At 44.3% G+C, this 21758-nt stretch overlaps 1 protein-coding gene across 2 annotated transcripts in view; it reads right to left on the bottom strand.

The window, feature by feature from the left end:
• Positions 1-21758, bottom strand: part of mre11a (MRE11 homolog A, double strand break repair nuclease) — a 117937-nt gene that overhangs the window by 58525 nt on the left and 37654 nt on the right. For both annotated transcript variants that reach the window (XM_072476417.1, XM_072476418.1), the window contains exons 7-12: positions 16958-17072; positions 15375-15560; positions 13740-13911; positions 10763-10843; positions 4307-4433; positions 1907-2010 (exon numbers count right to left, since the gene is read on the bottom strand). In XM_072476417.1, the coding sequence (XP_072332518.1) occupies positions 1907-2010; positions 4307-4433; positions 10763-10843; positions 13740-13911; positions 15375-15560; positions 16958-17072 (785 nt within the window). The remainder of the gene's footprint in view (positions 1-1906; positions 2011-4306; positions 4434-10762; positions 10844-13739; positions 13912-15374; positions 15561-16957; positions 17073-21758) is intronic.

Below are 21758 nucleotides of genomic sequence, written 5' to 3'. Positions count from 1 at the left end.
CAAAACACAGACACACACCCAGCTCTTTTCAAACTTGCAGCTCTCTGGAAACACACAGACACACACCAGCACTGCTTTTTAAACTGAAACTAAAAACCTGCAAAATGGCTGACCTGAGCTCAGCCCCACCCACTCTCTGACATCACTGTTTTCTTAAAGGTACATTGCTTAAACACCCATGTCTTAAAGGTACCCTCACATGACACCTCCCCCCCCCCCCAAGAAAAAAAAATAAACCATCAACTTCAAGATGGTTTCATTTTTCACTTTTGCACCATCCACTAAGAAATGTACACAGTAAATATACCTTTTGTTTTAAAAAAATAAACAACACATGCAAACAGGTATAATAATATAGTCCATTTTTCTTTGTTCTTCTTCCTCCAACCGAAAACCTTCTCCATTGACAGTCTCTTTGAACAAAGTCTCTGCACGATCCATCCATTCCTCTACTCCTCAGCATTTCTCTTTAGAATCAGATACTTTAGTTCAATCTGACCACAGAATCCCTTGCAATTCTTCAATACAGGAACATTGGTGATCACAGCTTTCAGGCAGTCAAATGCCTGCTGAAAGTCCGCGGTCCATTGAAATTTTTAAAGTTTCTTTACCAAATCCATCAGTGGAGTAATCACGCCACAAAACTTTTGCACAACTGTTCGATAAAAGCCATTCATGCTAAGAAATTGCATTATTTCCCTTTGTCATGAAGATATCGGAAAATTCTCAAGGAAAGTGATTCAGGCTTCTCCAAATTCACTTTCGGCTAGGTTCATCACCAAACCCGCCTCGTGAAGTCGATCGAAGAACTCCATATGATGTTTTAAATGCTCTTTCCATGTCTGGAAGTTGGAAATAAAAGCAGATTGTCCCACTTTCTCCATGCAATCCTTCAATGGTGGGACAGGATAAGAGTCCGTTCTTGTAACTGCATTCACCTTTCTATAGTCCACACACAACCGTTGGGTACTGTCTGGTTTAGGTACCATCACTATGGGTGAGCTCCATTGGCTGCAACCCACTTCAATTATGCCAGTTGTAAGCGTACTCTCAATCTCTTTGTTAGCCTGTGCCAATTTTAAAGGATTACGTCTATATGGATGTTGTTTGATAGGAACAGCATTTCCCACATCTACATCATGTATAGCCATTTTAGTACTTCCCAATTTAGCTCTACAAACTTGCCCATGTGATATCAATAACTCTTTCAGGTCAGTTCGTTTTTCCTCTGGAAGGTAACTTAACAATTCACCCCAATTTTTAAGAACATCCTCATTTTCCAATTTAATTTGAGGCATGTCAAATTCACAGTCATCTGGATTTGGTTCGTCACTTTGAGTTAGAATCATTAAAACCTCCTCCTTTTTCTCTCCTTCCCTTTCAAAGTACCTTTTAAGCATAGTCACATGACCCACTCGGTGAGTCTTCCTTCTATCTGGTGTTTTTACCACATAATTCATCTCACTTAATTTCCTTTCAATTTGATACGATCCACAAAACCTAGCTTTTAAAGGTTCCCCTACCACTGGTAACAACACTAAAACTTTATCCCCACTGGCAAAACTACAAACTTTGGATTTCTTGTCTGCTACCTGTTTCATCACATTTTGTGCAACTTTCAAATGTTAGAGGTTCATTTTATGTAATTCAACAATTAATTTTTAAAATTTCTTTTTACAGATATTGGGTGAGATCTTCTGTCTGTTCACACCGGCATGATCTTCCTGTCCCACTGACAGTGCACCCCACCACACGTTTACCAGCAGCATGGGGTGAATTCAATGGGAATACCCATTGACAGCGGCGAGACAAAAGATCCCGAGCCACCGACCAACATGCAGCGGGGAGGAGAGAATCTTGCCCACTCAGAACTAGCTGATCCACAGTAAATGCGGCATTAACTTACTTTTTCTGCAGTCTCAAAATACTGTTTGACTAGATCCTCCACTCTTAATGTCATTCCTTCTGAAGATCTACTTGCAACTTTTTCAAAATTAATCTGTGCATCATCTGTCACAAAATCAAACAAGAGAAAGAATTGTCGATCAACTTTGATTGAATGCAGTGCACAGTTAGATGGGTTTTATAATAAATTGAAGAAGAAAAATTCTCTGTTCCTTGCAATTTTTCAAACCAGGGGCTGAGACCATCAAAATAATTGGACTGGCACTGACCGTTGAAAATGTTACAGCAGCTTCAAGCAAGGGACAGATGTGTGGTTAACTGTCAATATCCTGATGAAATTGTCAAAATTGCGTCACTCCACTGTTAGCTTTGTCTCGGAGAAGAAGGCCCTGCTGAGGCCACACTCAGTGCCATTTCCTGCACTAACAAGCTCCACTTGACAGCGCAGTAAGAGATCGGGATGCTATTTTTAAAGACCTTTTTAGAGACCCCCCACCAGGGGCTCCGGACCCCCCCCAACCCACCTTTAAGTAGGTCATTGTGCCTTCCCACCCCACCTCATAAGGGCAGAAATCCCAATGCCCAATCCCTGGCATGGGCAAAATGCCACTTGGGCACCTTGGCACTGCCTGGGTGCCCAGGTGGCACTGCCAGGGTACCACCCTGCACAGAGCCCGATCACCCAGGGGGCCCCCAAAAACCTGGGAGACCCCTCCCCACCGCCTGAGTGCACTTATGCCTGGTCCACGTTGGTGAGACCAGTACTAACTGGCGCTCGCTCAGGGTCTCCGAAGCGCGGGGTCAGATCCTAACTGCACATTTTAATATGCAGATTTGGGTCCCGTCCATTGTGGGCGAGATCCAGATCACTACGTCTCGCAAGATCTAATGGTAACTAAGTGTTGACTCCAGCGCAGGATTCATGGAGTTCCACGACAGCAAAACTGGCGCCACACCTGGACCGGTTTAGCGACCTTGAGGGGCTAGCACCGGCGCCACATGGAACACAATCGATTCCAATGAGAAACGGTGCCGGACTGGCCGGTTTCGCGATTGACACTCAGGAGGCTGACAAGCTGCCCTGGCCACTGCGGCCACCAGCTACCCACCCCTGGGCTGCATGCGAGGACTGTCCAACACGGTTTCCAGCCCCCCACCCCCCGTACTGATGGCGAGAGCAGCTCGGACAGCAGCCTCGACCCAAGACACCCAGAGCTCGAGTCAGAGGGTGACGCTGATTTTGTGTCACAGCTGTCTCCAACACCCTCCACCATCCCAGCGACACTCACCTTGGTGGGTGTCATTGTGTGAAGAGGCTCCTGGAACACCCGTTGGTGCACACCACACAGTTGATCCGGTACAGCAGCTGGAGGTAGGAACACGAGGGGGCGGACGGTCAGAGGGCGGGCCGACTCCAGGGACTAGCTGCCGCCCAGATGGGTTTCCGGCTTTCTGGAACGGACAGCCCCATCTATAGTGGAGATGCAGTCGCAGAGCCTGGGCTACATGATGGGTTGTCAGCGAGCATCCAGTACCTACAGGTGCAGTTGGAGGAGTCCAAATGCGTGCAGGAGCAGGAGGTGGTGTTGACCATGCGTGCCACCCAGGCCAACACTACATGGGTGGCGTCCGCGGTGGAGGCATTGGGGGTGGGACGGTTTTGGCTATGGATCAGCATGTCCAAGGCCTGTGTGGCATTCTGTGCAGACACTGGCTGAGGCCCAGGACAAGTTTGCCGACTCACAGGCAGCCATGTGCCAGAGCCACCTGGACATCGCAGTGGTGCTTCTGGGCGTGGCCAGTCACAGCAGGTCATGGCTGAGAACATCAACGGCATTGCACAGGCACTGGCTGACATGGCGTAGCCAGAGGGAGCTGGCGTAGTATCAGAGGGAGATGGCGCAATCACTGGTTGATGTGAAACAGACCCAGAAGGTGGTGGCACAGTCATTGGGTGATGTGGCGCAGTCCCAGAAGACGATGGTCCACTCCCTGTGCCCCATGGTCACCAGCATACAGCTCCTGGTCGAGACCAGAGCCAGGCCTCCAGGACTGGCAGTGGCAGATGGCGGGGAACCTCAGAGGATAGTTGCTCATACTCCCATTTCATGGGAGTACACCGGGAGCCATCGGGCACCCAGAGGGAGGAGGCGGTGATGGGGCCCGTGCCAGTGACTCCCGCAGGGAAGGTGCCGGTACACCGCCGCACGTCGGATACCCCCCTCCCCTCCTGTCCCTGGTGCATCTAGTGGGCAGAAAAGGGCGGTTCCACACCACCTGGGACATCCGAGCAGCAGCTGGGCCCACCCAAGATCAGTCGCCCCAGAAGACGGCTGCCAAAAGTCCAAAGTAAATTTTGTGGGGCAGTGCAAATGTTGCTGACCACAAACTGCACGCCTACCTTTTTTATCTTTTTGTTCTCTATGTCGGAAGAAGTGAATGACGTCCTTTGGGTTGGCCACTCGTTCTACAAACTTCTGGCTAAATCGAAGGGTACTGAAAGGTTCAAATCCCCCGCTGTAATCCACCTAAAGTACACCAAAGAAAGAAATTGCAGAATTCAGTACAGCTTATATTTCAGTTTGTACTAAAGTGTTTAAACCAATTTTAAATGGAATTACTACTTGGCATGTTCGCTCCCTGGATATTTTTAGATTCATCAATAAATTAGTTTGCCCAGAATTTAAAGCATACAATTGATTGTAATAAACTAGCTAATGAATAATGCATGTGGAAACCATGCTGATATTATTTTTGTCAATTATGATCTACCAATGCGATATAAAGCCTTAAACATCTTGTACATAAATCAGCCAAATGTAACAAACTCAAAAATGACCAAATAACATTTCTGAGGAACTGCATTAAGTCAAAAGCAGTACAATTAAACTCAACTATCTGGGTGCAATTCTTAAAAATTTATGTAAAATTTAATTTCAAACTAACAATTCCTTTTCAAGGGGTGAAAGCCTTATAAAACAAACACTCATTTAGATAGTGCCTTTTTCACAACCCCAGCACATTGCAGAAAGCTTTACAGTGATTAAATATATTTGAAGTGCAGTCACTGTTGTAGGACATGATTCACTTCATTAATTTCCTTATTGTACACACATACACGGCACACAATTACCCCTATTCCCCACTTTCCACATAGTCATCAAGGGTAAAAATAATCTTTAGCCAATCTAGGAAAAACGCAATTGACTTTCTGACAACTTAATCCAAATGTCACTGCAAATGCAGAACCTCCTAACATAACCCAGCTCTGTGCTTTCAGTAACTTGTACTTGTGTCCTGATAGAAACTAACCTTTTTATATAGGTAAAAAGGGGTAAAGGAAGGAATTATTTAAAGAAATCACTGTTTTGTCGATGTACCATTTGCAAATGTTCCCTGTTGAATATTCTTGTGTCAACTATGTACGTACTGTGTACGTTCCTCGGCCGCAGAAAAAATACTTTTCACTGTACTTCGGTACATGTGACAATAAATCAAATCAAATCATGATAACTAAGTTTTAAATGAACCATAACTTGAGGAATAGCTGACTGCTTGTTAAAAGATCCGATAACGAAACTGCAACGTCTCCAGGGTCAATTTGAGAGAAAAGCTCTTTGTGTTCGAGAATTTGGGCTGGCTTACAGCCATGGCATTTCATAGTTGACATAAAATGGAATCAGATATGATGATGCCAAAGCTGGCAAGGTCAAGTTGACCAATGAAACGAACATGAGTAATTCTTTGTCTTAGAAAGAATTGGATGACATTCAGCTATGTGTCCAGGATAACACCATGCCATTCTATGATAACTACAGAAATCACCCCACAAAAGGAATTTGCCGAAGGGACTTCTTAAGATGACCAAAATGATGTTTCGATCAGTTGACAGACAAATCGTGTGATCAAATTAGAAGAATTATGGATGATTTCAGACCAATTAAAGCTTTGAAGGGGCTGAGACTTCATAGATAATAATTCCCTTAAAATGTTGGGTAACGAGACAAAAAAGTTATTCTAGAATCAACTCAACCTATTCTCTAAAATCTGTTCTGTCCTCTTGCTTTGCAAATCTAATTTAAATTGCGCAGTTGTCTATATACTGTGCATATTTGATTTGAACTGTTACTGTATCTTGAATTCAACCTATCTGTAATTGAGAGAAACAATCATTTCGACTAAGCTTCCTGCAGGGTGAAGTTGAAAACGTCTTAATATTCTGTACAAGAAAACCAATCGTCAGTAGACAGATTAATAAAAGTGGCTAATTGATATTAAAACTCAATTTAAGTTCAGTCTCAAGTTTTGTTCAATTAATATATGTGGGGCGACCCCCGATTTATAATAACCATCGGTTTGTACCGGGTAGGTTGGATGGTAGATTCCGGAGATGGCAAAGGGCAGGAATTAGGAGGATGGGGGATCTATTTATAGATGGGAGCTTTCCGAGCTTGAAAGCCTTGGAGGATAAATTTGAATTGCCAGCAGGCAATTCTACAGCTAAGAGACTTCTTGAGAAGGCAGGTTATGGCCTTCCCGCTGCTGCCACCACGGGGGATACAGGAGAGAGTAGTCTCCAGTACATGGCTGGGAGAGGGGAAGGTATCAGATATTTACCAGGAACGTTTGGATGCGGAGGAAACTCCGGTGGAGGAGCTCAAGGGCAAGTGGAAAGACAAGTTAGGGGGAGAGATAGACGCGGGTCTGTGGGTGGATGCCCTAAGCAGGGTTAATACATCCTCATCATGGGCCAGGCTTAGCCTGATACAGTTCAAGGTAGTCCACCGGGCACACATGACGGTGGCCCGGATGAGCAAGTTCTTGGGAATAAAGGACAGGTGTGCGAGGTGCGTGGGAAGCCCAGCAAATCATGTCCACATGTTTTGGGCATGCCCGAAGCTTAGAGGGTTTTGGCAGGGTTTCACTCAGGCAATGTCCACGGTACTCAAAACACGGGTGGTGCTGAATCCAGAGGTCGCGATCTTTGGAGTGTCGGAAGATCCGGGAGTTCAGGGGGTGAAAGAGGCCGACATCCTGGCCTTTGCCTCCCTGGTAGCACAGAGACGGATCTTATTAATGTGGAGGGACTCAAAGCCCCCGAGTGTAGAGACCTGGGTTAGTGACATGGCTGGGTTTCTCAGTCGCGAGAAAATAAAGTTTGCCTGAAGAGGGTCAATGTTAGGGTTCTCCCGGAGGTGGCAGCCTTTCGTCAACTTTCTCGAGAAAATTAAAATGTCAGCGGAGGGGGGGGGGGGCAGATTGTTGTTTTATGGTTCGGGTGTGAAGATTGTGAGGGGGGTGGAAATGTTTATTGCACCATGTTTATGTCGCTGTTATTATTATTGTTATAAAAATTGCAAATACCGTAATAAAAATATATTTTTTAAAAATAACAAATATATCAATGAAAAGTTCACATGTCCCCTGGTCCTCCTTAATCTGGCTATCTCAAATGACCCACACAAGTGGTCATTGTTTAATCTTATTTTTAAAAGACCTCAAACAAATCTCCAAGTTTATGTTTAAAGTTTAAAAATATTTAGTTATAGGAGGGCCAAATTCAGAGGGCTGAGAATGGACGTGTCCCAGCTAAATGACAGATTGGCAGGCAAACTGTAATTGAACAAAGGGCTGCAGGTCAAGGTACATTTCCACAAGGGGGACAAGTAGGACAAACAAAGCCCGAGTTCCCTGCATGAGGACAGATATATAGAGTAAGATGAAGAAAAAGAGACGGAATTTTACCAGGTTCAGGCTGAAAACCAGCATGTTTCTCTCCAGATGCACAGCCGAGTTTTCACACCAGACTTTCAGGCACGCTGTGCACAGAAAATCTGGGGACGTGGTTTTTGCCTTCACTCTGGCAAGATGGGGCCTGATAGTGATTGGGGCGCCATATTTAAAGGGCACCCAGCTCTGTGCTGAAAATAATACTCCCCCCAACGGACACGGAGGATCCTCCCTGCACAAGCATCAAGGAAACCCCTGAGGGGCTGGTTTAGCTCACTGGGCTAAATCACTGGCTTTTAAAGCAGACCAAGGCAGGCCAGCAGCATGGTTCAATTCCTATACCAGCCTCCCCGAACAGGCGCCGGAATGTGGCGACTAGGGGCTTTTCACAGTAACTTCATTTGAATCCTACTTGTGACAATAAGCGATTTTCATTTCATTTCAAACCCCCATCGTGGAGGTATTGGGTTATCTCTCCTCACCCCACTGCCCACGACACAAAACCACGTAATATGCAGGCTCTCTTTCCCCCGCCCACAACCATGGAAGTATCAGGGCTCTCTCCACCCCCACCCCACCACAAAAGTATCGGGGCAACTCTCACAACCGTTATCACAGATATCAGCTCTCCTCCATTCTCATAGGGCTCCCCAGAGGTCTCATCCCTGGCACTGCCAACTGGGCACTGTGCACCGGTGCTAGGGGCCAGTGCCTCGGCATGTCCCTCTCCCCCCGGGGGCTATATTTACCTTGGCACCCCCAGCAGATTCCCCTCAATTGATTCCCAATTTTATATTCCTGTTGTAAACCTCACCGACATGACATATGAATATTCAACGAGGGAGGAATTATGTGGTTGGGAAACCCTTGACTGATATTTATTAAAAATATATGGATACGAGGTTTCCAGCCAGTTACATCACCCATCATGGAGGTATTTTCCCTGGGTGGGCAGGGAAAATGAGGAACCATGCACGTGGGATTTGGGGCCCCCGTCACCATTTACGCTGATGGCAAACACAAGCTCAAAATCGGCCCCTGGATGTGTATGATGGCTATCAGGTTGATAATATAAGTAAAACCAGGCCAAATGTAGAAAACTCAGAAGGGAAATGTAGAAGAAAATGGCAGGCAAAAAGAGCACGAGAAGAGAATGGCAGCAAAATATAAGAGAATCCAAAGTCTTCTCTATGCATAAAAGACTGAACGGCTAGCAAGAGGAGAGTGGGGCTTGATTAGTAACCAAAAGGGAATCCACACATGGAAACAGAGCATGGCTGAGGAGCTAAATGTGCACTTCGCACTTGTCTTTACCGAGGAAGAAGATGCAGCTAGAACCCAAGTGAATGAGGAGGGAGTTGAGATACTGGATAGGCTGAAAATTGCAAAAGAGGTGGGATTACAAAGGCAAAAATTAATGTCACCAGACAGGATGGAATGCATCTCAGGCTAAGGGAAGCAACGGTGAAAATTGCCGACACACTGGCCATAATCATACAATCCTCCTTAGATTAGGGTAGTGCCAGAGGACTGGGGAATTACAAATTTCCTCGTTCAAAAGCTGCAAAGATAAATGCAAAAACTACAGGTCAGTCAGTTTAACCTCAGTGGTGGGAAAGCTTTCAGATATGATAATCCTGGACAAAATTAATAGTCACTCAGACAAGTGTGGATTAATTAAGGAAAGCTAACACGCGTTTGCGAAAGGCAAATCATGTTTAACTAACTTAACCTTTTTGCTCAGGTAACAAGTGAGGATCGATGAGGGTAATGTAGTGCATTTTGGACTTCTAAAAAAGTGCCATATAGTAAGCTTACCAGCAACATTGCAGCCCATGATACAAAAGGGATTGTGGCTGTAAGGACGCAATGTTGATAGAAAACAGGGAGTAGTAGTGAACAACTGTTTTTGGCTGGATGAATATACAGTGATGCTCTTCAGAGATCAGTTACCAGGACCATGTTTTTCTTCATATATATTAATAGTCAAGACTTGACTATGCATGGCACAATTTCAAAGTTTATTGTGAACTGTGAAGGAGGATAGAGTGAGACTTCAAGAAAACATGAGTGTGGAAAGGGCACAAACTTGGCATATGAAATTTAATGTAGAGAAGTATGTAATTATATATTTTTGTAGCAAGAATGGAGACAGGCAACAAAAAATAAAGATACAATTCTAAATGGGGTGCAGGTGCAGGAACAGACCTGCCTAGGGGTATATACAAACAGATCATTGAAGATGTTAGGGCAAGTTGAGATAAAGGTTAAAGAGGCATAGAGCATAGAACATACAGTGCAGAAGGGGGCCATTCGGTCCATCAAGTCTGCATTGACCCACTTCAGCTCTCATTTCCACCCTATCCCCATAACCCAATAACCCCATTTAACCTTTTCTGGACACTAAGGGCAATTTAGCATAGCCAATCCATCGAACCTGCATGTCTTTGGACTGTGGGAGGAAACCAGAGCACCCGGAGGAAACCCACGCAGACACGGGGAGAACATGCAGACTCCGCACATAGTGACCCAGCGGGGAATCGAACCTGGGACCCTGGCGCTGTGAAGCCACAGTGCTAACCACTGTGCTACAGTGCTGCCCACTGCTACTGTGCTGCAGGTCTCTGGGTTTAAGAAACAAAGGCACAGAGTACAAAGCAATGAAGTTATGATGAAACACTGATTCGGTGAAACCTTTATCAAGGCATGTATATCCTCATTTAGCGGAGGTCAAGACAGTATTCGAGATGTGACCTGATCAAGCTCCTGTACACAAATCAAATAGAAAGGCAGAAATTGGCCTTGGGTGATGACACCCAACTGCAATGTCAGCTTGTTTTACACCAATTAGATTTGTTTTTCATTCCCCTTCACTGCATCGATTATACACCTTTAATGACGCATGCACTACATCTCCCAGGCCCTTCTTCGATGTAACAAACTTGAGACTTCATTTAGACAGAATAGTGAATATATTTGTTACACATCCCAAAAGGATATCTAGTCCTGATATTTTATCCACAAAAGAAATATCCTTTAGCATCTTTGTTCTTCAAAATTGGCTTTAATTTCTGCCAATTCCAATTTGCATTTTATAAAGGGCGACGCCATAAAAAAAAGCACTAACTCTCATTCTTATTAGGGGCTTTTCTGGTTGGCGTGGATTTCCCAAACGTTCTCTTTCAGCAACATCCAACATTCCTTCTACCTGTAGGATGAATACAAACAGACAAATAAAAGGAGCTATTATTCAATTAGTACAAAAGAACTATTCATTGTCTAAACAAAATATTGAGGGCATGATTTGCCAGCCGCATCGTGCCCAAACGGGAGTGCAAAGCGCCACAAACAACACTTCGAAACCTTCCAGTTTGATCTTACCCGGAGTTTCTACCCATTTGAGACTGTCCCAATATTAATTTTATTCTGTAACTGCATAGCATGTATTCCAATTAAGGTAGATGCCGGAAGAAGCTTCACACGGGCTTCCTGGCAGCCAGTATGCCTCGCAAGGTCTACCGCTCACGAGACAGCACGATCAGGATCCTCGCCCACAATGGGCACGACCAAGCCACGCGTGCTTAAGCAGGTTCAGAACGTACTTAGGCCTACCCGGGATCTACTAGGCTCCCGGCATCTAACGCCCCCCCCCCAGCGAGTACCCAGCCAGGTGCCGTTGGTACTGGTCCACACAATCGTGGACCAGGCAGAACAGCACCGAGGAGGCCTGCAAATTGGGCAATTTGGCCCTGTCACCCAAGGTGCTCGGGTGACACTGCCAAAGGTCAGGGCCTGAGAAGGGGGGGGGGACATGCCCATGGAAGAAGGTATGAAGGGTTGGTGGGGGGGTGCTGGATGGAGGTCCTGGAAGGGGGCGTAGGAAGCCTGAAATGGGGGGTCCTCAGCAACCTCATAGCAGGGTGTCATCACTTGGGGGATATGCCCATATGTGTGGGGGGTGTCACTGCCCATGGGTGGGGAGTGTGGGGGACCCACAAGATCACTTTGAGATGCACCCTTTCAAAATGGCGTCCCGATCTCAGAGGAGTTGATTTGGGCTTCAGCGGTGAGAAACACCCCAAGGCCCAAAAAAGTGACTAAATGTGGTTAGATAGCAGTGGAGAACTCGCCGACAGAGCAGGCAGGAAACTCCCAGCAAAACGTGCCACAAACGACACTTCGAATCCTTTCAGTTTGATCTTACCCTGAGTCTCTACCCATTTAAGACTGTCCCAATATTAATTTTATTCTGTAAATGCATAGCATGTATTCCAGTTAAGGATAAATAAAATTCTCCAAAGAAAAAAAAAACAAATTTAAATCAAATTAAATTAAATGCTGTAGTTTAAGTATACAAATATCCCTAAATGACCCACAGTGCAAGCATGCAGATCACTGTGCATTCCGTAGTGATCTTGAGCTAAGGAGTATAACATCTCCAGAAGGGTGGAGATTGGCACAGAATTAATGTCTTCCATCGTGAACAATTTAATTCTTTGGAAGGATGGGGGTAAGTGCATACCCTGTGCCTTCCGGTGCGAATGAACTCATTCTGTGTGGAGAAACTGTTGTCATTCTCAGTGTTGGTGCAGACCAATTTCAGGAATTCAGGCTGCTACTGTGCTGTTGCAGACTGGAAAACTATAAATGTTGCACCCTTGTTCAAAAAGTGGTGCAAGGATAAATCCAGCCACTACAGACCAGTCAGTTTGACTTCAGTGGTAAGGAAACTTCTGGAAACTTCTTTGGGACTAAATCAATCGTCACTTAAGTGCAGGATAATGAAGGAAAGCCAGCATGGATTCATTAAGTGAAAATCATGTTTGACTAACTTGCTGGAGTGATTTGAAGAGGTAATAGAGATGGTTGATAAAGACAACTTTGTTGATGGAACTTATATGGATTCTCAAAAGGCATTTGATACCGTGCCATACAACAAGCCTGTGAGCAAAATTCTAGCTCATGGAATAAAAGTGAAAGGAGCTACTTGGATAAGAAATTATCTGAGTGATAGGAAACAGAGAGTAATGATAAATGGTTGTTTTTCGTAGTGGAGGAAGACATGTAGTAGAATTCCCTAAGGGTAAGTATTGGGACTCCTGTTCTTGCTGATATATATTAATTACCTAGACTGTGGTGTTCAGGGATGATGCAAAATGTTTCAACTGTGATAAGGAAAGTCTTGAACTTCATAAGGACATTGACATGTTGGTGGATCAGACAGACTAAATTCAGGCAGATTAAGTTCAATGTCGAGAAGCGGGAAGTATTTCATTTGGCAGGAAGAAAATGGAGACACAGAGGGACCTCGGTGTAGATGTACATAAGTCATTGAAGATGGCAAGGCAGGTTGAGAGAGCAGTTAATATGCTATAAAGTATCTGACACTTTATTGATAAGGGCACAGTACAAGAGTAAGGAGGTCATATTGAACATGTATAAGACACCAGTTAGGCCTCCTGTGGAGCATTGCATCCAGTTCTGGTCACTATACTCGAGGAAGGATATGAAGGCATTAGAGAGAGTACAGAGGAGATACACAAGAATGGTTTTAGGAATAAAGAATTGTAGTTATGAGGATAGGTTGGAGAGGTTAGGATTGTTTTCCTTGGAGAAAAGAAGGCCAAGAGGAGACTTGACAGAAATATTCAAAATTCTGAGGAGTATGAATGGGTAAATAGTGAGAAACTGTTTCCACTCAAGAGAGCATCAAGAACTAGAGGGCACAGATTCAAAATCATTCATAAAATTAGTAAAAGTGATGGGATAGAAACTATTTCACCCAGAGGGTGGCTGGAGCATGGAACTAATTCCCTGAGGGTAGTGGAGGCAAGTTCGATTGAGGTATTCAAAAGGGAACTGGATTGCTATCTGAAGAATGGGGATAAGGCAGGGGACTGGGACTACGTAGAATCCTCTTTCAGAGAGCCAGTGCAGAGTCGACGGGACAAATGGCTTCCTTCTGCACTGCAAAGATTATGTGACACCAAGGGCACTCACTACAATTTGCAGTCTCCATGGAGAATATTTTAGAACAAGCTCAGAATTGTCTTCTGCAGTCTGACTCAGATCAAGAAAGGACTTATTGTATTCTACCGGCTTACCTTCTCCAAACAAAAAGCCTCGATTTTCTGCATGACTTTGGGATGATCTGGGTTAAATATATCAGAGTGATCTGCAAGAACAACATCCTCAATAAAGAACTGGCGAATTGTTTTCAAAGGAATCTTCCGCATGTTCATTTTCTTCCCTTTGATTCGCAACAAGCCAACGTGCCTATAATCAAGAGCAATAAATCTTCATAAATATCACTACTAAACTTCATAAATATTGATGATAGCCAAGGATCGATCATTCCATGTCAATATCTCTCGCTTCTGACTCAATTACGCACACTTTGATCTAGGTATTGAAGTGAATTTTAGAAATCCATGCTGCTGGAAAGTATAATAGTTATTCATCACAAAAAGTCAATGCATCTGACAGGATAAGCACATTGACCTTTGCACCCAAATGACAGATGTACTCCTGGTGCGTGAAACTCTATACTACGAGCTTTTTAACATTCGGTTTAGTTCTAGATAAAAATGAGGTGTTCAAAGTGGAATGTGATGAAAATGGAATAATTTTAAGTGACCAGAAAAATACTGCAGCCAATGGACACATTCCAGCGCCTGTTCGGGTACACAGGGAGAATTCAGAATGTCCAATTCACCCAAGAGAATGTCTTTCGGGTCTTGTGAGAGGAAACCGGAGCACCCAGAGGAAACCCACGCAGACACAGGGAGAACGTGCAGACTCCGCTTAGACAGTGACCCAAGCTGGGAATCGAACCTGGGACCTGACAACAGTGCTAACCACTGTGCTACCATGTCGCTGAATAAATAATCAAGTCAATAAATTCAACTCACATCTGCCATATCTCTCACAAACAGATTTCAAAAGCTACGTTGAAAGGACCAGTTCGCATTGCAAGTGGTCCATTATATATTATCTGTATTGTTTGGGTAGGCAATTTGTCTGCTTTGCTACATGTGAACGTGTCGAGAAACTTCTACCTTAGACTAAGTTAACACAGTGAAATCTCAACTCAAAACATTAAGTTAGCAGCACAAGAGTTGACCAGTTCTTAGGAACATTATCACCTCCAAGGTCCCAAGCCACATCATAGCAGTCTCACTCGGACGTATATCATAATTCCTTCATTATTGCTGGGTTAATATAGAATCATAGAATCCCTACAGTGCAGAAGGAGGTCATTCAGCCCATCAAGCTTGCACTGACCCTCCAAAAGAACACCCTACCTAGGCCCACACCCCACCAAACCTTTTGGATACTAAGGGGTAATTTAGCATGCCCAAACCACCTAACCTGCACATCTTTGAACTGTGGGAGGAAACCAGAGCACCCACTGGATACCCATGCAGACATGGGGAGAATGTGCAAACACCACACAGTCACCCAAGGTCGAAATTGAACGCGGGTCCCTGGCGCTGTGAGGCAGAAGTACTAACCACTGCGCCACCGTGCTACCATAGAATTCCTCACTTAACACCAGTGTGGAAACATCCATTAGTACAAGGGTTGTAATGATTCAATGAGGCAATCTGCAACTCCTCGTCAGGCAATCAGTGATCAAAATCCAATTTTTAAAATTAGATTGCTGACAGTAACAAATTCATCTCAACGTTAAAAAAGTTATAGCAAGGTAGAATTTGTTTTTTTAAAAAGGCACATACTTTTTGACAGCTTCGCCTGGAGAAAGAGAAGTGACAACACTGCTCCCAGGCTGTGAAACATAGAAGAGCTGCTGTTCATTTCTTGTGGGAGAGATTTTACATTCGTGTTCATGTCCCCAAATGACAAGGTCAAGGAAATCATCCAGAAACTGTTCAGGAATGTAATTAGTAGCTCCGTGTTTGCTCCTGTTTGAGAAACAACAAATTGTACAAATACTTAACAAGCTGATATAAAGGTAATTTCCAAGTACAACATTATCCCCATCTCTAAAGCTCAAAAATGTTGTTTTACTTCTTAAGAACCACAACTGACACAAATGTTAAACACTTCCGAGGCTTTCCATTTTCTTCTGACAGAAGAGATGACTGTCTCATTGGGTGGGATATTCTGGCCCCGACACCAGCCGGTATCGTCACAGTTCCCCACCCCACCCATGATAATGCCCACCAGTGTCAGGGCCAGAAAGTCCCGTCCATTTTTTCTGCCAGTTTTTTGAATTTTAAAAGAGATCATGGCATAAGAAAGCACAAAGAAAAGTACAGCACAGGAACAGGCCCTTCGGCCCTCCAAGCCTGCGCCGACCATGCTGCCCGTCTAAACTAAAATCTTCTACACTTCCGGCGTCCATATCCCTCTATTCCCATCCTATTCATGAATTTGTCAAGATGCCCCTTAAACGTCACTATCGTCCTTCCTTCCACCACCTCCTCGGCAGTGAGTTCCAGGCACCCACTACCCTTGGTGTAAAAATAACTTGCTTCGTACATCTCCTCTAAACCTTGCTCCTCGCACCTTAACCTATGCCCCCTAGTAATTGACCCCTCTATCCTGAGAAAAAGTCTCTGATTATCCACTCTGTCTATGCCCCTCATAATTTTGTAGACCTCTATCAGGTCGCCCCTCAACCTCCTTCGTTCCAGTGAGAACAAACAGAGTTTATTCAACCTCTCAGTTTCAGCAAAAATGTAATCTTGAAGACAGATTCCTCATATTATTTTTAACAATTCAGCAACCTTCACATTCCAAATCCCTTCGCAACAGAGAATAAAGGCAGGACCTGCAGATTAGTTTTTCCTGCTTTCTCTTTCAAAACATTTGGCATTCTTTTTAACTTTCCCCTCCCCATGACAAGTCATCTGAATAACATACACCTGCACGAATTAGAATGATCCAAAGAAATCTGAAATATTGTGCTATACTTTGTTAATTAGTGCAGACGTCAAAAAATCCAAGTAGTGAGACTCATTTTGTTGATTTTTTTTCTCATCCAGTCTACAGTTAAAATTGATTGATAATATTATTTGCCACCAGATCATTAGTTTTTTTAAAAATACATTTAGAGTACCCAATTCTTTTTCCCCAATTAAGGGGCAATTTACCGTGGCCAATCCACCTACCCTGCATATCTTTTTGGGTTGTGGGGGTGAGACCCATGCAGACACAGGGAGAATATGCAAACTCCACATAACAGTGACCCGGGGCCAGGATTGAATCCAGGTCCTCGGCGCTGTGAGCCAGTAGTGCTAACTATTGCACCACCAAGCTGCCCCTATACCAGATCATCAATTAATTAGATTCTTACCTGTTTTGATGAATGACAAATATGTTAAACCAGCTATCTTCTTCTTCCTTTGGCCTCAGCATAGTAACTTGTTTATTTACAAACATCCGGTAGAGACGCTCATCTGGGATGGCTCCTATGGATTAGTAGAGCACACACTGCATTTTACCAAAGTTCCCAAACGATTTCAAGTGGAGTAGGACAAATCTCTTTTAAAAGGACAATTCTTAAAACCCTGAACAATACTGCAAGATGTGTACTTGACTCAAAATACTATACTAACAAGTCTTAGAAGCATGTTTACAACCAAAGTCCTGTAGTTTATTTTCCTTATATTATTTTTTTCTAAATTTCAGGATTTGCTAAATTTTGATTATAGACAATTCATATCTCATACTTGTGTGCGTATGTATTCATCACAAATTATATATTGTTGAAGAAACATGGCAAAGCTTTTCATCTTGCGCTCATTGGGAAAAATGCAAGAATGCTAAATTTCAAATTATCACAATAATTTATGCTACAGGAGAAAAAGTGCTGATTGGTTGGCAAATTGACTGATTCGGCCAAGGCATTGCCATGGAGAAAGTAACAGGGAACATAAGGGTCGCCCAGTTCCCAAGTAATTAAAAAATAAAAGCAAGGCAGAGAGAGAGAGAAAAAGAGCGGGAGAGAGAGAGAAAAAGGAGAGGAAGAGGGAGAGAGAGAGAGAGAGAGAGAGAGAGAGAAAGAGCAGGAGAGAGAGAGAAAAAGGAGAGGGAAAGAGAGAGCGAGAAAGGAGAGGGAGAGAGAAATAGAGAGGGAGAAGAGAAAGAGAAAAAAGAGAAAAAGAAAAAGGAGAGAAAAAGAAAGCAAAAGAGAGAAAAAGAGAAAGAAAGAGAGAAAGAAAAAGGAGAGAAAGAGAGGAGAGAGTGAGAAGAGAGAAAGAAAAAGAGAGAGGGAAAAAGAAAGAAGCGAGAGAGAAAGACAGAGATAGAGAGAGAGAGAGAGAGAGAGAAATATGCCATTCTATAATTTCCAATATTACTTTAAACATAAAATTCAAATCCATCAATCAAAATTGAAATTTCTGTCTTGAACATGTACACTCTTTCAGCTTCCACAGCCCTAGGAGGAAAGAGAATTCCGAAGATTCACCATGATCTGAGTGAAGAAATTCCTCCTCATCCAAGTCTTAAATAGCCACGGTTTCCTGGTTTTCGACTCTCCAGTCTGAGGAAGCATCTTATCTGGATCCAGATGGTCACAGCCTGCAATTCTTCACAACTCTTGGGAATACAGATCCAGTCACCTCAATCTCATCTCAGAAGACAATCCCGCCATCCCAGGGATTAATCTGGTAAACCTCCCTCAATGGCAAGATTTTGAGACTAAAAGCTGATGCGGAACGGTGACGTTTTATGACCGAAAAAACGGCGCAAAACGGCAACCGATCTCCTGTCTTGTGGGGGGCTAGCAGGTACGCAGCATAAAGCATCCGACTCTAGCTGCAGATACGGCCAGAGAATTGCCGGGTCCGTGGCCGCGCATGAGCATAGCTGCGCCTGCAGCGGCCGCGTGGCTCAACATGGCTCCGGCCGCGAGCGGACGCGGCCTACCAAATAGTGACCCCCTTTGGCCAGGCTCACCACCCCTGGATCACCCTCCACCAGTCTCCCCAGCCCGCGTCAAAGCACCCCCCCCCCCCCCCCCACAGATCGGCTCTCTTTCTCCCCCCCGCCCCACAGATCGGCTCCCCCCCCCCCCCCCCCCCCGGCCCCCCCACCCCCGTCTGTGGCGGTGCTGGACTGAGTCCACAGCCGCCACACCGATTTCCCAAAAATAAGTAGCACACCCGCCCCACTCTGTCGGGAACTCGGCCCATCGGGAGTGGTGCATCGGGTGGAGGGCCTCAGGTAACGGCCTGAGGCCATCCCGATGGCGTGTAGCGTACACCTAGAGCATGCCATTTTGGAGGGGGCAGAGCATCGCAAATGCGGCGCCGCCCCCGATTTTGGTGCCAACGTGGATTTACCGTCCGATCGCCGAACGCGATTTTGGTGTCGGAGTCTGGAGAATCGCGCCCACTATTTGCCTTCCTAATGGCGTGCTGCACCTGCATGCTAACGTTTAGTGACTCATGAACAAGGATACCCTGATCCCTTTGGACACAAACATTTCCAGACCCCTCACCATTTAACAAATATTCTGCCTTTTTGTTTTTCCTACCAAAGTGAATAACTTCACATTCATTCACTTTATACTCCATTTGCCTTGTGCTAGTCCATTCACTTAGCCTGTCCAAGTCCTCTTGAAGCCTTCTTTCATTCTCCTCACAACTTACGTTCCCACCCAGTTTAGTGCCATCAGCAAATTTGGAAAAATTGCAATTGGTCCCCATATCCAAATCATTTTGATAGATTGTGAACTGCGGACCTAGCACTAATCCTTGCGGTACCCCACTAGTAAGTTTGTCATTCTGAGAATGCTCTGTTTATTCCCAATCTCCGCTTTTTGCCTGTTAATCAATTCTCAATCCAATTATTTTATGTTTCCCCCAATCCTATGCACTTCAATTTCACTTACTAATAGCTTCCTGGGTGCGACCTCATCAAAAGCCTTCGAAAAATCTAAATATACCACATTCACTGATTCTCCTTCATCAATACTATAATATTCTCAAAACCATCCAGCAAGTTTGTGAAACATGATTTCCCTTTCAGAAATCCCATCTGACACTTTCCAATTTGACTATTCTTTGCGAAACGGACAGTTATCACATCCAATCTAATAAATTCCAACATTTTCTTGACTACTGATTTCAAACTAACAGGTACCTTAGTTCTCTATTCTCACTCGTCCTCCGTTCTTAAATCATGGGGTTACATTTGCTACTTTCCAGAATCTATAAATCTTTGAAAGATAATCATCAATACATCCACTACGGCTTTAGCCATCTCCTTCAACATTCTAGGGTGAAGCTCATCTGGTCCAGGGAATTTATCAATCTTCAATCCAGTTAACTTTTCAAGTACCACCTCTTCACTAACACTAATTACTTTTAGTTCCTCAGTTTAACAAATCCCTTAGTCACCTAGTATTTCTGGGAGATTTTCTGTACCTTCCATGAAGACAGAAGCAAAGTAACTGTTTAGTTTCTCTGCCATTGACCTGTTCTCATAGATCTCATAGAATTTACAGTGAAGGAGGCCATTCAGCCCATCAAGTCTGTACCGGCCCTTGGAAAGAGCACCCTACCAAGCCCACACCCCCACAACCCAGTAACCACACCCAACCTTTTTGGATACTAAAGGCAATTTAGCATGGCCAATCCACCTAACCTGCACATCTTTGGACTGTGGGAGGAAACCGGAGCACCAAGAGAAAACCCACGCAGACACGGGGAGAACGTGCAGACTCCGCACAGACAGTGACCCAAGCCGGATTAGAAGCTGGGACCCTGGAGCTGTGCAGCAACTGTGCTAACCACTGTGCTATCATGCTTTTCCAATGTAAATTCTCCTGTACCCACCTGTAATGGACCCACATTTGTCCTAGCTAATCTTTCCAGTTTCACAAACCGATCAAAGCTGTCACCTTTATGTTCCTCACTAGTTTGCCTCCATATTCTCTTTTTCCCTTCCTTCACCAGTTTTTTGGTCCTCCTTTACTGGGATCTAAATTGCTCCCAATCTTCAGGCTGACCACTTTTTCTGGCACCCTTATCAGCCACTTCCTTGAGCTAATGCAATCTTCTTTCATTAAGCACGGTTGATTTACCTTTCTCTTTGGGTGTTTGTGCCTTACAAAAATGTATATCTGTTGTAGACTATGTAGTATTTCTTTAAGTACTAGCCATTGCATGTCTACTATCAAATCCATTGGTGTATGTTCCCAATACACCATAGCCGGCTTGCTCCGCATACCTTCAGATTTAAGACCCTAGATTCAAACTTAGTAAAAGATTCTACCATATTAGGGTCACAATTTCCCAAAGGCTCCTTTACAGCAAGGTTATTAATAAGCCTTCTCTTATTACACAATACTAATTCCAAAAAAGCCTGATTCCTAGTTGGCTTCTCAATATACTGCTCCATAAACCCATCTCATACATACTCCAGGAATTCCGCCTCAACAGCATTAGTGCTAATTCAGTTAACCCTGTCTATGTGTAAATTCAAGTCGCCCATTATTGCTGCATACCCACATTCCATAGATCCATAATGTCCTGATTTATACCATGCCTAACATTAACACTACAGTTTGATGGCCCATAAACAATTACCACCAATAATTGATGCCCCTTGTGGGGAGAATAAAAACTAGCAACAGCACTTTTCAAGCCAAGATGTTGACCTAAAGTGTCAGTTAATAATTATTATTATTGTCCCAAGTAGGCTTACATTAACACTGCAATGCAGTTACTGTAAAAGTCCCCTAGTCGCCACATTCCGGCGCCTGTTCGGGGACACAGAGGGAGAATTCAGAATGTCCAATTCATCTAACAAGCACGTCTTTCGGGATTTGTGGGAGGAAACTGGAGCACCCGGTGGAAACCCACGCAGACACGGGGAGAATGTACAGACTCCGCACAGACAGTGACCCAAGCGGGAATCTAACCCGGGACCCTGGCATTGTGAAGCAACAGTGCTAACCACTGTGCTACTGTGTCACCCTAATCCCAGCAATGTGACAGAATATTTCAGAAGAGATTTAGCCACCATATTGAGCAGTGTTTTGATTACTCACACCACTGAGCTCCCAATCTCAGGCTTGCTGGTGAGGTGAAGTGGCTCACAATGGCTAGTCAATGGAGAGAAAGGAATCTGGAGTCACAATCTGG

This window comes from Scyliorhinus torazame, chromosome 15 (genome assembly GCF_047496885.1).
Source record: "Scyliorhinus torazame isolate Kashiwa2021f chromosome 15, sScyTor2.1, whole genome shotgun sequence".
NCBI classification, from domain to species: Eukaryota; Metazoa; Chordata; class Chondrichthyes; order Carcharhiniformes; family Scyliorhinidae; genus Scyliorhinus; species Scyliorhinus torazame.
This window is presented reverse-complemented; position numbering and strand designations above follow the sequence as displayed.